Raw genomic sequence first — 18,805 nt, forward strand, 5'->3', positions numbered from 1 at the left:
TGGATATAGCAATGAAGAGTTTTGGGTGATGTTTGGAAGAGCAGTTTCAATGGAATGGTGAGATTTAAGAACTGACTAAAGCGGATTCAAAGACAATGGGGAGAGAAATAAGAAATTGTGAATATAGACATCTTTTGACAAGTTTGGTTGTCAAAGAGAGGAGACAAAAGGGGTTATGGCCTGAAGGGGAAGTAGGGACAAAAAGATTTTGTCTTCTTTTTTTTAATATGAGTGTTGTGATTTTTAAACATCTCTTGAAATGAATTCTTCAATTTTCATTAGTCATGGCAATAAATTATCTTAGAGAAGGAGGTATAGGAGGAGAATGGTAGGAGAACTGTTCCCTTTAACGATTTTGCTTTTTCCGGCTCATTCCTCTCTGTGACTGCTCCCCAGAAGCAGACCTCTTCCCTCTGCTCCTTTCTCCCTCACCAGGAGAGGTCACCAGGGCTCTCAGCTTCAATCATACTCATCTGACCTACACTCTAGCCTTTCCCCTCTATCAACTACAAACCTCATTTCTAATAACCTGCCAGAAACTCTTGTATATCTCACTGTCTCCTCAAGTGTAATATTGCAAGAATAATCTTCCCTCCTCACACAACTTCTCCTGCTAACTTGTCTTCTCAGTGACACCATCCTTCCCCTGCTTCAAAACGTGGAATAATCTTAAACTTGTCCCTCTTCCCATATAGTTTTCCTCATGGAGAGAAAACAGTCCCATGCACCACAATAGGAGGTGCATCCACCTCCTATTCACCAGTCCCCAGTGTATCCTCTTTTTTTTTTTTTTTTTTAACTTTGGATTTATTTATTTATTTATGGCTGTGTTGGGTCTTCACCTCTGTGCAAGGGCTTCCCCTAGTTGCGGCAAGTGGGGGCCACTCCTCATCGCGGTGCGCGGGCCCCTCACTATCGTGGCCTCTCCTGTTGCGGAGCACAGGCTCCAGACGCGCAGGCTCAGTAATCGTGGCTCACGGGCCCAGCTGCTCCGCGGCATGTGGGAACCTCCCAGACCAGGGCCCGAACCCGCGTCCCCCGTACCGGCAGGCAGATTCTCAACCACTGCGCCACCAGAGAAGCCCGTGTATCCTCTTTATTGCCATTAATTACCATGAATTACCAACATGCTGCCTTTGTTCATGCTGCTTACACCACTGAAAATGCTCTGTCTTCTCTCTTCCACTCCTCCAAGTCCTACCCATCTTTTAAGACCCATCTCAAGTCTGAGTGTCTCCACAAAGCCTTTCTGGACAAATCCAAAGATCAGCAAACTACTTATAGTCCTTATAACTCCTTAAACCCCACAATTTATTATTTATACTCTACATTGGCATGTTGGTAGCAGGTCAATGTGGGTTAGTCCCATCTTCCCAACTAGATCACAAGCTAGTGACATAAGAAGAAGCTAGAGACAAAGAGCCAATGTGGTTGTTTGATAAGATTTATCCATGTTTAAAATATAAGCAAAAAGAGTGCATATATGTATATGTATAACAGATTACTTTGCTGTATACCTGAAACTAACACAACATTGTAAATCAACTATACTCCAACAAAAATTTTTTAAATAAAAAATAAAAGTAGTGAGTGTAAATAAATAAATAAATAAATAAAAGATAAGAATAAGAATAGGCCACCATTTATACACTTCATTCTAACACAGTAAAACATAATGTGTAGTTCTTGTGCCTCACCAAGACCAACAATACCCATTCCTGAACATGAAAATTCCACAATGAATAAACCACTGTATTAACCATATTTGGATGGTACACCATTTAAGCATGAGGCACAAGGCCATCTGGTTCTTCCAGAATCAAATTTCAAGTTTATGCCAGAGCACAGAATACATTTTGTCATTTCAACTTTTCAATTCATGATCTAAGCAATAACTTACAATAGTCATTTCGAAGAGCGGTAAGATGAATCTTCACCTCTGGTTGGAGTATGGAATAGTTTATATCACTGAACCTTTGAATGTGGAAGTATTCATCTCTGACTCCATCACTGCAGCCTACAAGAAATGAAGAGTTCTACACTATAATCCTGAAAACAAAATCTTTATCCTTGCAGGTATTAAGAGATAAGGGGGTGTAAAACAAAGTGGTCATCATGATAAAATTGAATTATAAGTTGCAGGGGGAGGAAAGGAAGAAAAAGACTTCAGTATTAATTTAAACAATTTTTAAAAAAATATTCAATGACATTTTCTAATAAAAAGCACATGAATACCAGGCCTAAATGTAATGATAGATTTTGTGGGGAGTACACAGAGACACTACATCATGCTTTGAATATTTATTCTGACACTTGAGATTTTAAAACCAAAGTAATGTTCACATATCCATGTATCTATAACATCAACAATTATCTAATAGACCTAAGCCCTACTCTGAGTCTTTGTCAATAAGACTGTTGAGTCATTGATTTTGGCTCTTTCTCTCACTGTTTCTGTACCAGAGCACACAGAGTTACTTTTGGCTAGTGTTACCCATGACTATCTGAATTCAAGGTTATATCTTGTGCTCAGTTTTACTTCTCATCAAATGACCCCACTAAGTCTAAACCACAAGCCACTGTCTTTTCATCTTTCCAACCACTTGGCTTGTAATCAAACTGAGAATGACATGATCAACAGGAAATGAGCCCCCCCAGGTAACTTGTGGTCCTACGACCACATGGCTTCTGATAAAAGAATGAGAGCTTCACAATGCTATACCAAGAAGCCAGATTGTTACTCATAGTCGCAACGTTAACTATGAAAACCTGCAGTTGTGGGCAGAACTACAAGGTTACTAGAAATACATACTCAAGCACTGCTGATAAAGGTTCAAAAAAAAATCAAGTATAAACTTTCAGTTACAAAATAAATAAGTCATGAGAATTTAATGTAAAGCATGTATGGCATCTTTGAAAGTTGCTTAAAAAGTCGATCTTAAAAGTTCTCAACATAAGAAAAAAATTCTGTAACTATATCTGGTGACAGTTGTAAACTAAACTTATTGTGGTGATCATTTTGCAATATATACAAATATATCATTACATTGCACACCTAAAGCTAACATAATGTTCTATATTAAAAAAAAAAAAAAAGCAATACCCAAAGAATCAACAAAAAACTCCTGGAACTAATGAGTGATTATAGAAAGATGTAAGATTAATATACAAAAGTCAACTGCTTTCTTATATACCAGCAATAAGCAATTGGAATTTAAAATTAAAAGCACAATACCATTTATATAAGTATCTCAAAAATGAAAAACTTAGGTATAAATCTAACAAAATATGTACAAGATCTATGTGAGGAAAACTACAAAACTCTAATCAAAGAAAAGCTAAATAAATGAAGACATATTCCATGTACATGGATAAAAAGACTCAGTATTATTAACATGTTAGCTCTTTCCACCTTGATTTATAGATGCAGTGCTATACCAGTTAAAATCCCAACAAGTTATTTTGTGGACACTGACAAGCTGATTTTAAAGCGTATATGGAGAAAAGTCAACACAATACTGAAGGAGAAGAACCAAGCTGAAGGACCTACGCTATCTGACTTTAAGACTCACTAAAAAGCTACAGTAATCAAGACAGTGTAGTATTGGCAAAAGAATAGACAAATAGATCAGTGGAACAGAATAGAGAGCCCAGAAATAGAGCCCCACAAATACAGTCAACGGATCTTTGACAAAGGAGCAAAGGAAATACAATGGAGAAAAGTCAGTTTTTTCAACAAATGGTGTTGGAACAACTGGACATCCACATGCAATCTGGAAAAAAAAATAATCAAATCACTTTGCTGTACACCTGAAACTAACACAATGTTGTAAATCAACTATACTTCAATTTTTTAAAATGTATCTAAACATAGACCTTATACCCTTCTCAAAAAGTAACTCACAATGGATCGTGGACCTAAAAGTAAAACACAAAGCTATAAAACTCCTAGAAAATAACACGAGAGAAAATCTAGATGTCCTTGGTTTTGGCAGTGACTTTTTTTTTTTTTTTTCCAGCCACACCACACAGCTTACAGGATCTTAGTTCCCCAACCAGGGATTGAACCCGGGCCCATGGCAGTGAAAGCACTGAGTCCTTAATTCACTGGACCGCCAGGGAATTCCCTGGCAGTGACTTTTTAAATACAACACCAAAAGCATGATCCATGAAAGAAATCACTGATATGCTGGACTTCATTAAAATTAGAAACTTCTGCTCTGCAAAAGACATGTCTAAAGAATGAGAAGATAAACCACAGACTGAGAAAAAATATTTGCAAAAGACATATGTGATAAAGGACTGTTATCCAAAACATACAAAGAAACTCTTAAACCTCAACAATAAGAAAACAAAAAACTCAATTTAAAAATGGGCCAAAGATCTGGACACCTCACCAAAGAAGATGGCAAATAAGCATAAGAAAATATGTTCAACATCATATTTCATTAGAGAATTGCAAGTTAAAACAATAATGAGACACCACTGCACATCTGTTAGAATGGCCAAAATCCAAAACGCTGACAAACACCAAATTCTGGCAAGGATGTGGAACAACAGGAGCTTTCATTCATTGCTGGTGGGAATGCAAAATGGTACAGCCACTTTGGAAGACAGTTTGGCAGTTTCATATGAAACTAAATATGCTCTTATCATACAATCCAGCAAACGCACTCCTTGGTATTTACCCAAGTGAGTAGAAAGCTTATGTCCACAGAGAAACCTTCACACAGATGTTTATAGCAGCTTTATTCATAATTGCCAAAACTTGGAAGCAACCAAGATGTCTTTGAATAGGTGAATGGATAAATAAACTGTGGTACATCCAGACAATAGAATATCATTTAGCGCTAAAAAGAAATGAGCTATGAAGCCATGAGAAGACATGGAGGACACTTAAATGCATATTACTAAATGAAAGAAGCCAATCTGAAAAGGCTACACACTGTATGATTCCAACTAAATGACATTCTAGGAAAGGCAAAACTATGGATACAGTGAAAAGTTTACCAGGGTTAGAGGAGGAGGGAGAGATGAATAGGTGAAGTACAAAGGATTTTTAGAACAGTGAAACTACTCTACATGCTGTTATAACGGTGGCTACATGTCATTACACATTTGTCAAAATCCACAGAATACACAACACCAAGAGTGAACCCTAAAGTAAACTATGGACTTTGGGCGATAACAGTGTGTCAATGTATGTTCATCGATGATAACAAATGTACTATTCTAGTGTGGGATGTTGGTAGCGGGGGAAGTTGTGCATGTGTTGGGGCAGGGGATATAGGAGAACTCTCTGTATTTTCCGTTCAATTTTGCTGTGAACTCAAAACTTCTCTAAAGAATAGGATGGATGGATGGATAGATTGTAGACAGATAGATAGATACATAGATACATAGATACATAGAGATAGATAGATCTCCTAGGATAACAAAATAATACAGGTACATTCTCTCTGCCTTTATAGAATATACAATTTCTATTCTACATCAAATCTTCAACATGTTACGGAAACACAAACTTGTTGCCATCAGAAGAAATGGGAGAGCTAAGGTAAGACGTGTCCCCAGATATTTTATTTTGCTTTTAAGAAATTATAACTCTAAGGAAAAGGATAAAGAAGTAAAGAATAAGTTTCACTCATTCATCCAATTGTACATTCCCACACCTCCCAAAAGAATATTCAGCAGACTTTAACCTTTTTGTGCCTACTTTTAGGCATCTAACTCCGTTTATGTCCCTTTTATACTGCTGGGAAACAAAGGCATGAAAAATACACATGCACAAAGTTATCTTATCCCAGAGGGAAATTTAACAGGCAAGTTTCCCTGGCATTTATGAGTTGAACCACTAGTTCTCTTAAGTTTCTCTCACAGAGCTAGGCTCCTAATCAATTATTTTCCAACCATGATAACAATCTCATGAATGACACAAAGACTTCCAAGATGGAAAGAGGAAGTAGGAAGGCGAACACGTGGGGTGCAGGCTAAATTTGACTTTGGGGGCACTAAATGCAGCATGGAAGGAAGACCTTCTAGAAACTGCCACAGTAGCAATATCTCCCCACTGCATGGCTGCAGAGTCACCCTGATGCACACATGACATCACCAACCAAAGATTTCTACCAGCTTTGGCCCCAATAGGTATACTTACAAGTCACAGGAGGTGCCTACTGTGAGGTTTCAGAGTCTTAGCAAATATGGGTGAGGCATGAAGAAATACTTTATATGCACAGCACCTGGATTAAATTTGTCCCAGTGATCCACTTGCCTAAGAGTAGTTACCTGGCTTACGTGGAATCTGTTTCACACTTTAACTCCCCTTAAAAGAATTAAGAACAGAGCCCTTCATAGGACATTCCTTTCAATCAGACTCTGCTTCCAACAGCCCGTGCCTTCATATCTTCCTCAGTGCTGCCACCAAAGTCGTCTTTCTAAAGCAGAGCAACAGACTTGCAAGTCAAGTCAGAAGAATGGTCACATAAGTGTATTTCCTCTGCCTCCTATTTTCAGTCTCACTAGAATGACAGCAAATGACTTTTTTAAGGTGTGAAGATATAAGAACAAAGAGTATGGGAGTGAAATAGCAGTAAGAAGACATTACAGTAGTTTTCTGCAAAATGGATAAAGGTTTGATAACTGACCAGGAGGAACATAAGAAATGACCCTCAAGTGCCTATAGAGGGGGCATGGTGAAGAGAAGCAAGCTGATTTGTCTTGCAGAAACCCCACAAGGGTCAGGGCTCAGAGGCACAGGGAAGGTTTAGAATGAGATGAGTTTGGTTATAAGACTGTCAAGTTCACACGCACACACAGACACACACACACACACAAATAACCTGTACATACACACACGTGCACATGTCAAAAGAAACCAGATGTTTACTCCCTGAATAAACCAAAAAAGTGACAACCTCTTAACTCAAGAGCACCAGCAAAAACAGATAGAGTGAAAATTGTCATAGTGAATTTGGCAGGTCACAGCTCTTTACCTTAGTACTATTTCTAGAACACCACACATTTCAGGAAGCTTCACTGAAGCCTTCTTCACTCTGAAAGAGGGAAACCAAAACTACTGAGGGAGGAGCTAAGCAAAGAAAGACAATTCAGGAAGAACAGCAATCCTTCCAAAACTGTATGTGAAATTTTTTCAGAGAAATAAGAGAAAATAGTATATACATGAAGCATGAACAGGATGCTGGAAAGAGAGAAAGAGAGAAGGAAGGAAGGAAGGAAAGAAGGAAGGAAGGAAGGAAGGAAGGAAGGAAGGAAGGAAGGAAGGAAGGGAGGGAGGGAGGAAGGGGTATAGGGGGGAGAGAGAGAGCGAAAGAGAGAGAAAGAGATTAAAACTAGGATAGACAAAATAAAAAATTTAATCGCAAGGCTAGTGGACAGAATGAGGTAACCACCTACAAAGTAGAAGAAAAAGTGAGATGAAAAATAGAATAGAAAAAAATAAGAGAACTAATCCAGAAGGACCAACAATTATGGTCAACATTTCAGAAAGAAAGAAAAAAGAAACAAAGGTGAAGAAATTACTAAAGAATATTTCAAGAAACTTTCCAAGAATTCAAAGACATAGGTCTCCAAGATTGAAAAGATCCACCAGTGGGCTTGTCAGTTATAATGAGGTTTGTTTTTTTTTAAATCTACACGAAGCTTTATCATCATGAAATTTTAAAACACTAATGATAAGAGATTTTTCTGTGTGCATTCAGAGAGAAAAAGCAGGTGGCATACAAACGACAGGAAGTCACAACATCATATAACTTCTCAGCAGCAACAGTGGATGCTAGAAAACAATAAAGCAATGCCTTTTTTCACAAAATTCTGAGTGAAGCTAGAATCTGTAGCCAGCCAAACTATGAATCAAGTGTAAAAGTAGAGTAAGCACATTTTCAGACCAGCAAACCCAGAAAGAGCACAACATGGCTGCCAGAAAATAGCGGATCTAACATCAGAGAAGAGAAGTCCCAGAATCACAACTGTGGGACTGGCCAAGAGAGCAGCGTGTTCAGCAGGCTCTGGGTAGGAGGCCACCAAGGAAAACAAGAACTGATATGGGTGGGTATGTGGAAAATGTTATTGATGGCTGTGGAACAAAACATGGGAGCATTTAGGGAAAACAGTCATAGTTTCACAGGTATCTAATAAACGAAAAAATAAAGCAACTTTTTAATTCTAGGGAAAAAAAGGTTATACTAGAAAAGAGGCATAGTTATAGTACACTATTTGGCTTGACAGGAAATAATAGTTTTATAGTAATATGATGTAAACGTTAAATACTAATTTTACTCTTTAAAAGTGTAATATAAATAGACTGAGGGAGGTGAATGAAACAGGAGGAGAGCTAAGTTCTTACTATGCTAGAAAGTTGTGATAAAGTCTAAAATTGTAAAAAAAAAAAAAAATAGCAGTTTACAAATATTACTTAGAACATAGATGTAAATACCAGGGGCATAGCTGGAAGAGCTAAGGGTGGTTGCCTCTGGGAAATGGGAAGTGGTGGTAGGGATGGTTAAGACAGAGGATCACGAGAATTACCTACATTTTACAATTATGTTGAGTTTGTTCTAATAAATATAAAAATAAAATATTTTAAGATAAGGAAGAAATGAAGAAGGCAGGGAGAGAGGAGGGTAGGAAAGAAGGACAAACAGAAAATCTTTGGCCCATACCTTTCCAAATGCATTGGGATTGCTCGCAGAGCTGCATTTTCCCATTAACCTGCTGAGCCACTTTCTGGGTCGATAATAGCTGGTTTAAGCATTTCTGAAAAAAAACACAAAGAGATTACTTATTCAGAAACATATGTGTACATCTCAGATGTGTTGTATGGTATAGAATTAAAACTGATAATTCACTGCAAAGTTCAAAGACTACACATTACCGAAACCAACACTAGAATAATTGCCATTATTTATTAGCTAACCACTGTGTAATAAACACAGTGCTGAGCGTTTTACTGCTATATTATTTCTAATCTCCCCAACAACTCCAGAGGGAGGGTATCACTCAGCTACAATAAAATCCTCTTTTATTCTTCTGGCCTAAAAGTCCTTTTAGCCCACAAACCAACCGTATGCCAGTGACATCATCAAAGCCTGCAAGAACTGAAATGTCGTATTTCTAGTACTCTCTGAAATTAAAAGACCTCCTCAAAACAATAAAGTTGAGTATTAGTAAGAATGCTTTCCCCAAGAAAGATTTATTTCAAGGGGTGCCTGTCAGCATTCAACCCAGAAATGGTCTCTCACTCTGTTACTGAGATTTTCTCTGGACCTCAATTTTCCTCATCTGTAATATGTTGGGATTAAACTTATTACCTTAAAGGTCCTTTTCCACTAACACCTTTACCCATGAGAAATGGGAATATCAAGTCAGAGAGCGCTTAAGTAAATTGCCTAAATTTCCATGAGCACAAAAATCTGATTGCTATCTCTCTGGGCCAGTATGTAAAGAGCACTCCTGATGTTCTTACTTCCAACTTCCATCAAAAACAGATGGGAAATTAGTAAAAAGGGGAAAGAAAAGTACTTATCCTAGAAATATAATAGTAAATAGTTAAAACACAGAAGATTCTCTTTTTTCTCTTTCACAACAATACATTTAATCACTGGATCACCATACTTCAGACAGAAGTCTCTCTGCTGAGCATCATTTTGATATTTTGGTTTTCTTCCCAGATATTGTGTCACATAATAGGCATTCATTCATAGTCAATGAATCATGGATTTTTAGGTATTCAAAGTAGAACAATTAATTATAAAGCAGGGCTTCACAACTTCAGAACTATTGGCAGGTAATGCATTATTGTGGTCTACTAGATACCTATCCCTGGTTGTGATAATCAAAAATGTCTTCAGACTTTGTCAGATGTCCCCTGGGGAGCAAAGTAGCCCCCGTTTGAGAAGCACTGGTATAAAATAACATTCCTACAATGAGCTGCTGGCCAGTAGCTCAATGTAACTCTTCACAGATTCACTTCTTCAGAATCCCATAGTTACCTCAAAGCAGACCAAGGCATTGCCCAGACAGTGTGCTTCTGCTCGATATACCCAGGGATAGTCTTCCTTAGGTGAGATCCACTTATTATCGGGTTGGCCAAGAAGTTCATTCGGGTTTTCCTGTAAGCTCTTATGGAAAAACCCAAACGAACTTTTTGGCCAACCCAATACTTTAATGAGCAACTTGGCATAGAGCTGACTGGATATGAGAATTCTGAAGTCTCTAGAGTTATGCAGGTCTCATTGTGGAAACAGCCTCCAGATGATCTCTGAGGACCACATGAAGACACACCTTTACTGTCAAGGTAAAAGACCTCACTTTATATATCTGCACCATTCTTGCTGATGTTAGACTTCCAGTTAGTCATGACAACAAATGCTCTACATAAAGTAGTAAAAAGGCTTCCCTTATTCCCTGCCCAGGTTCTTCAGTGATGCTGGGTTGATGTTCTGGCTGGATAACAATTGTTATAACAATAGTAACTTGCCAACACCATTGTGACCCCACAGACAGAGCCACCAACTTTGCTGCCACGAGTTACCAGACAGCACAAGAGGAAGGAAAAGGGAAGTCGTGATGGTCAGGGCAGTAAAAACTCCAAACAGCACCAGAGGGTGGAAAGGACAGTGGTGTTAATAGCCAGGCCTGGGCATGAGCTCAACAGCACCCATAGTTACCTCAATAGAACCCCTTGGCCATCCACCCACCCCAAACCCTTACCCAACAATAAGCACCCAGCAAAAGACCTGCTCTAATAACATTTGTTTCCAACTGCATATGAGTTCAAATAATTAAATTTTACATTCACAATATTTTATTGTTCCTCCAGCAAGATATATATGCCAAACACAGGAAGCACACACTCAATGAGTAACTTTGCCTAAATTGAGAATTTATGACATTCCTAGTTCAAAGTTTTCTAAATGAAACATTGATTCCTTCAGAGGCTCTTCATGGGATTTGATAAACCTAAAAACGTGCTACTGATATTTAATGTGCACAAAGGATTTAGGGCAGAATCCTACGATCTTAAAACCATAATAAATAAGATACTTAAAAAATTAACTTAGTAGAGAAACTAAAAAACAACAACAACAAAGACGTAAGGGAAATATTTAAAAGACCATCTTATAGACGAAGAGTCAAACTGATCCTGAGAGACCCCAAAGGGCAGACCAAGTCACCACATACTTTCCAAATAGTTTGGAAATTATTGTACAAGAGAACTTTTAGCGGAGAGGAAACATACCATAGTACGTATAATTTTATTCTATTTTTAGTCTTTACCTTTTTGATGGTTAGTCTCATTTTCACTTTTTTGACTGATGCTAATTAAACCCTTTTTTGTGTATTTGCCAGGTATTCTATTTCTTTTTGGAAACGCCTCTTTTCATGTCCTTCACAGACTCATTTCTTTCTGTTAGGAACCCGTCATCTTCTTATTGATTCGTCACAGCAGCTAAGCCAGCTCTTACCTCACATTTGGGACTCAGTTGTCTGAGTTTATCAAGATGTGAGATCTTCAGTTTTCTCTCTTTACCTACCTGGCCTTTTGAGGCAACAGTTTTCCTCTTGCCTCCGTCCAGTGCATGAGGTGCCTTGCAAAAATGGAGAGCAGAGTTATTTGTTTCAAAACTTCCTTTGTTGGGGGTCTTCAGTGGCTCTTTGTAGGATCCTGCCAGAAAAACATTTAGCTTTGAATTTGGTTTTTAGAACAATGTAATCTTTTAAACCTTTGGTTGGAGGTCAGCCCTTGGCATGTACCATAGAACGGAATGTGAAGATACAGGCCCTCGTCTCTGCAAAATCCTGGGTGGGATGGGGTGGAGAGGGCGGCACAGGGCCTATGCAGAGCACTGGCTTCATAAGTGAACACTGGATAAGAAATTGCCTCAATGGCTTCCAAAACCAGGAGGAAATGCTGAGATTAAAGACCTGACCCCAACAGCAGCAGCAGCAGAAATGCTTTATGTCTGCCTGGAAAGGACACATTTGCGGATTTGAAGAATGGATACAAACAGTTCAATAGTTTAAAATGATGGAGCGAAGGGTACCTGGTTTGCCCAGGCTGTGATCATCCTGCCAGGAAATCACTATGGGATGCTTGCCTTCCAATCATTGACGTTCACTACATGATCACAAGCAAATCACTTTGCCTCTCCCTCTTCCTATTGTACAAAGATGTAAAGCTAGTTTGAGATGACTTTAGTAAGATTCTTCCTAAGTTACAGTCATGGAAGAGTCAATGTTATTTACATTGTTATTGTCCATTTCTACTCTCTTCTCAAGACTGAGAAAGCCCTTTACCATACTTAACTGCATTGAAAAGTTTGACAAGTCATCCTCTAAAGCTAAATATCTGCTATATCACTTGTTCATCAGCAGAACCGAGGGACCACTAGATTAAGTATCTTGGCCTTTTGCAATATGACAATCCCTTCTTCATTTGGACAAATGTGTGCTAGATAAACTGTCACTAATGTTCCTAGAGCCCAACATCTCAATTTCTGGGCTATCCAAAGTCTAAGAGGAAGGAGGAATCCAAAGTCTAATTTCAAGGAGGAAAGAGGGATGAAAACATGAAATGTTCTGCAAAAGTTTACTTTTTTTTAAAGGCATTTCTTTTTTATTTTAATGTATTTTATTTATTTATTTATTTTTGGCTGTGCTGGGTCTTCGTTGTTGCGCGCGGGCTTTCTCTAGTTGCAGCGAGCAGGGCTTACTCTTCTTTGCGGTGCACGGACTTCTCATTGCAGTGGCTTCCCTTGTTGTGGAGCATGGGCTCTAGGTGCACGGGCTTCAGTAGTTGCAGCACACAGCCTCAGTACTTGTGGCTTGCGGGCTCAGTAGTTGTGGCACACAGGCTTAGTTGCCCCACGGCATGTGGGATCTTCCCGGACCAGGGATTGAACCCATGTCCCCTGCATTGGCAGGCGGATTCTCAACCACTGTGCCACCAGGGAAGCCCCTTCTGCAACGTTTTAGATCTTACTCTTTGTCTTGCAAAATTATGCATCCTTGTTTTGTCCTATTTGTAGACAAGTAAAGAGGAGAAGAAGCCAGCTCTCTGAACCTCAAATGAGAAAGAAAAAGTTACAGTTGGATGCTAGTACTGACAATCACCCCAGTTATCAACAAAGAGGTCAGGTCCACCAGCCTAAGGAATCCGGGACCTCTCAGGTTTTGTCCACAGAGCATGACTGCAAATGAACCTCTCTGCAAACATCCCTTTTAGGATGGAAGGGTCTTCAGGGTTCACCCTTCTGGAACAAAAAGAAAGAAACCCCACCAGCAAAACACTGAGAAACCAATGTTTCTGATTAATATGCAGTATTAACTTAAATAGAAAATGAAATATATTTCTTGTAAAATTATTTTGACTGATAATCTCTCTTAGAATCCTGAATTTCTCATGCAATGCTTTATTTGAAAATAATTAATTAATTAAGGACCTATGAAGGAAAAGGGAGCCCTTAATTTTAGCCAGAAATTCCTCTGATACAATTAGCATTAAAATCACCCCTCAATTAAAACATCTTTCAGAAAATAGCCATAAGGATGACCTTTCTTACAACCCTTTATCTCCTACTGCTTCAATCAGCTATTTTCTGTGTTGATACTTACTATTACAGGAAAATTTCATTGGTTTAAAAATGATTTGAGCTCCCTTTCAATCTGCAGGACTACGGTGCCTCACTGTGTCTAATGTCACTGAGAAAAGAGTGGCACTAAGTTACCATTTGTCTTAAACATGCTGATAAGACAATGAATTACGTTGCCTAGCATTTTAAAAAAGGAAGAACAGAAATTAAATCACTAAGTGTCAAGTTTTGCTTCTGAAGGATGGGAATAAAAAAGGTTGTGCTCCTATTGGTGGGAATGTAAATTCATGCAGTCACTATGGAAAACAGTATGGAGGTTCCTCAGAAAAGTAAAAACAGAACTATCAGCAATGATCCAGCAATTCCACTTCGGGGTATTTATCCAAAGGAAATGAAAATAGGATCTCGAAGAGATATCCACAATAGCCAAGATATGGAAACAACCTAAGTGTTCATCAACAGATGGACAAAGAAGATGGGGTTTATAAACATACAATGAAACATTATTCAGCCATGAGAAAGAAGGAGATCCTGCCATTTTCAACATGGATAGAACTTGAAGGCATTATGCTAAGTGAAATAAGTCAGACAGAGAAAGACAAATACTGTACGATCTCACTTATACCTGGAGTCTAAAAAAGCCATACTCAGAGAAAGAGAGAGTAGAATGGTGGTTGTCAGGGGCTAGGGGGTGGGGAAAATGGGGAGGTGTCAGTCAAAGGGCACAAATTTCCCATTAGAAAATGAATAAACTCTGGGGATCTAATGTATAACATGATGATTATTGTTAACAATACTGTATTATACACTTGAAAACTGCTAAGAGAATAGATCTTAAATGTTCTCACCACAAAAAAATGGTAATTATGTGGCGTGATGGCAATGTTAACTAACTCTATTGTGGTAATCATTTTGCAATACATAAGTGCATTGTGTCATCATGTCATACACCTTAAACCCACATAGTATTATATGTCAATTATATCTCAACTGGGACTTCCCTGGTGGTCCAGTGGGTAAGACTCCGCACTCCCAGTGCAGGGGGCCCGGGTTTGATCCCTGGTCCGGGAACTAGATCCTGCATACATGCCACAACTAAGAGTCCACATGCCACAACCCATGCCACAACCAAGACCCAGCACAGCCAAAATAAATAAATCTCAATAAAGCTGGGAAAAAATTTTTTAAAGTTGTGCTAATATGAGACATATTTTAAAAGGAGAGTTTGTGTTTCAAAGCTTTGACAGGTTAATCCTGGATCCCTGCCCACCAGATCACAGCTTTGGTGCCAATTCCCCATCTCTGTCCCAGGCAGGCATTAGACTGTCCCACTCTCATCTTTCCTTCTCTTTGCTTCCCTCTTCCCTCTTTCCCTCTCTTCTTGTTTCCCTCTACTCCCCTCATCTCTTCTCTTCTTTCTTCTTCTTATTCCTCCTCTCTCTCTCTCTGTCTCCTCTCTACTCTCCATCTCTCTCCTCTTCCTTCCTTTTCTTTCTCTTCCACTCATCCTCTCCAGTTTTCATCTTTTTCTTCTCCTATTTCATACCTAATTATTTCACTACTAATACATCTTTTTCCTGACTGTTGTAGACAAGGATTCTTACCAGAGTCATCAAAAACTCTATACTTTACAAAACATAAGAGATACATATTTGTGTGTATACATGTGTATGTATACACATATTTATACATACTTAAAATCTTTACAAAAACAATCATCTACCAATGCAAATCTCAGAGACACATTTAAAATACAACATACTTTCTTCTGGTTTTGTTTCAGGCCTCCCCTTCCCCCTGCCCCTAGAGATTTCTTATTCAAAGGGAGAAAAAGAGAAAAGCAGTTGACTAAACGTGACATCAGATATTTCTGTAAGACAAAGGTTTTCTCAGGAATACATCTTTTTTTTAAGATTTCAAAACTGGCCTGTGGCATTTTTATTACCTCACCTGGAATCAAGTTCTCTTTCTCAGGAGTTATCTTCAGCACAGTTTCTGGGAGGTCAGTTGTTGAATGCTCTTCCCTAAAGGAATGGGCTGCCACATCCCTGGTTTGGCTTTGCCGCCATCTTGTGGTAATTGGGCTACTGGCAACAGGAACTTCAGCCGATAGCCTCTTCGCAAAGTTGCTCTTGAAGTTAGAGTATGTTGGATTAACTTCATCAAATACCTATTTAACAACAAAAGGATCCATGATTTATAGTAGCCTCAATGATACAAAAATTAAAATTCCTTAAAAGAGAATTATAAACAACTCATCTAGTACATTTTATATATATATATATATATATACACATGTATATATATACCACACTTAGAGCCTCTGATCAAGGGTCTGAAGACATACCAAAGCAGTTACAGGAGTAATTATGTTTATGCTTATTACTATTACATACAAATATAAAATATGAAGTTGAATAACACTATATACTGATCATATAAGATGTTAATATAAAATCATAAAATTTCATAAAAGCATAAAATATCATAAAATCTGGAAATAAATAGCAATTTTCTAGTCCAATCCCATTTTGCAGATGGGAAAACTGAGGCCTAACTTCTGTCCATCCCCTCTGAGAAACACCAAGAGTTCGGTATTTACAGATCCTTTAGTGGTGAGCCATGCCATGTAGCTATGTGAAATTAAAATGCACATGACAAACTGAAAATGAATTATTTTTTAACAAAATGGCAGGCATGTTAGGTTAATATCTTTGTATAAAGGGCTCTTACAGAAATTTAGACAAGTTTATCATCCCAAGAGAAAAATGAACATGGGACATAAAAAGACAATTCATAAAAGAGATATATAAAAGCCCCGAATATATTCAAGCTCATTAATAATCAAAAATGCAAATTTAAAACAATAATGAGATGTTAGCAATGATTTTTTAAATGACAATTCCCAATGTTGAAGGTTCTAGAAACAAACACTGGCATACAGTGCTGGTGGAATGTCAATTAGCATCTGGAAAGGACAATTTGGCAATGTGTGTCAAAAGCCCTCAAATATGTGCCTAACCTGTACTGACCCAGCAATGTCACCTCTAAGAATTTAAGGAAGAAATCAAAGATTCCAGCATCTATTGATTGCTTACCACGTACAAACCCATATGTTAATGGCTTTACGCACATTCATATTTAATCCTCTGAAACACTTGGTGAAGCAGGTCTGTTATTTATTCCCATTTTACCAATGAAGAAACTGAGACTTAGAAGTTAAGTGAATTGTCTAAGACCACACTAGGAGTAAATGGAGATGCTATACCCTAACCTCATCTGTCTGATTCCACAGTCCATGCTTTCAACTGAGAACGTGAGGGTGTGTACTGCAGTATATATGTAAGGGCAAAAAGATGAGAGTGACTCATTCTCAATAGAGAATTGACTAGGTAAACTATGTGGCATCCATAAAAGGGAATACTCTGCAGCCATTAGAAATTAGGGAAATGAAATCAAAACCACAATGAAGCACCACTTCATACCCACTAAGATGGCTATAGTCAATCAATCGACCTATCTATAACAACTATTGGTGAGGATGTGGAGAAATTAGAACCTCTGTACATTGCTTATGAGAATGCAAAATGGTGCAGCTGCTGTGGAAAAAGTTTGGCACTTCCTCAAAAATTTAAACCTCGAATTACCATATGACCAGCAATTCAACTCTTAGGTATATACCCCAAAGAAATGAAAACAGGTACTCAAATACAGGTACACAGATGGTCACAGCAGCATTATTGATAATAGCCAGAAGGTGGAAATGGATAAACAAATTGAAGGGGGAATGTATGTGTGCAATGGAGTATATATATATGCCTGTATAACAATATGTGTATGAATATTACTCAGCTATAAAAAGGAATGAAGTACTAATAAAATGCTATAATGTGGATAAACCTTGAAAATATTATGAAAAGTGAAAGAAGCAGACACAAAAAAGTCACATATTGTATGATTCCATGTATATGACAAATCCAGAATAGGTAACTCCATAGAGACAGAACACAGATCAGTAGTTTCTATGGATTGGGGGAAGGAGGAAATGGGGAGAAACTGCCTAATGGGTATGGAGACTTCTTTTGTGTGTGTGTGTGTGTGTGTGTCTTCTTTTGGGATGATGAAAATATTTTGGAATGAGATAGAGATGGTGGTTGTACAACACTGTGAATGTACTAAAGGCCATTGAATTTTTCACTTGAAAATGTTTAATTTTATGTTTAATTTCATGTTTTTTAATTTTTATGATTTCACCTCAATTTAAAAATCTTTAAAAATAGGATTAAATTCAATAAAACACAAAAATGCTTATACTATACTACCAAGTGAAAAATGGACACCAAGAAAGAGTATTCCAATATGGTCCTACTTCCTATCTATAAATGAAAGATAGGAAGGAAATATGCCAGAACATTAAGGCAGTGAATATTGGTTTTGTTTGGGTTTTTTAGTAAGTGTGTGTAAGGTGATCACCCGGTCGCCTGCAGCCACTCCAGCTGGTGGGTGGAGATCTCACCCCTACTGCTGCTCTGTTTTCCTCCAGAAACTGCACCAAAAAGGCCACCTTCCCCAGAAAAAGAGAAGTCAGGAGCCCGAGGCCTTTGCTGTTGTGAACAGTGTTGTTTGGGGTCAATTTTTTTGCCTTTCGATTGTTCTACCCTTGTTCTTGTTTTTGAGTAGGAACAGGAAAAGCTGAAAAGAGGGAAAGATAGAGCCCTGGAAACGTAAATCAGGCGTCTCATCCTCAGAAGCCCAGACAAGGCAGCGGCAGGGAAGGAGCTGGCAGAAGCAGGCCTGGAGGGAGAAACGTGGCCCACTCAGACTTTCATCTCCTGCTTCTTGGTTTCTCTCAGACAAGGAAACCACAGATCCGGCTCAAAGACTGGACACACTCGGCCCCAGTCAGAGGGAGACTGGGTGCTGGGACTCTCTCTGATCGGAATGCTCGTGTTTCAGCAAGAAAGATAGTCAGAGGGGTACGTTGTCCCATGTTTTAACAGAAGTTATAAATTGAGACTATTCCTATCAATTTCCCTACTTTTCAAAGTTTTCAAGTGATTCAAAAATTTTAAAACGCGTGGGATGGGCTTCCCTGGTGGCGCAGTGGTTGAGAGTCCGCCTGCCAATGCAGGGGACATGGGTTCGAGCCCTGGTCTGGGAAGATCCCACATGCCGCGGAGCAACTAGGCTTG

At 38.5% G+C, this 18,805-nt stretch overlaps 1 protein-coding gene across 1 annotated transcript in view; it reads right to left on the reverse strand.

The window, feature by feature from the left end:
- The window catches only part of CDC20B (cell division cycle 20B), a 61,799-nt gene that overhangs the window by 20,535 nt on the left and 22,459 nt on the right, over positions 1-18,805 (reverse strand). Inside the window, exons 3-6 of the mRNA XM_057541565.1 lie at positions 15,564-15,783; positions 11,556-11,686; positions 8,682-8,775; positions 1,901-2,017 (exon numbers count right to left, since the gene is read on the reverse strand). Coding sequence (XP_057397548.1) covers positions 1,901-2,017; positions 8,682-8,775; positions 11,556-11,686; positions 15,564-15,783 — 562 coding nt within the window. The remainder of the gene's footprint in view (positions 1-1,900; positions 2,018-8,681; positions 8,776-11,555; positions 11,687-15,563; positions 15,784-18,805) is intronic.

The sequence above is a fragment of the Balaenoptera acutorostrata genome, chromosome 2 (genome assembly GCF_949987535.1).
Source record: "Balaenoptera acutorostrata chromosome 2, mBalAcu1.1, whole genome shotgun sequence".
Lineage (NCBI taxonomy): Eukaryota > Metazoa > Chordata > Mammalia > Artiodactyla > Balaenopteridae > Balaenoptera > Balaenoptera acutorostrata.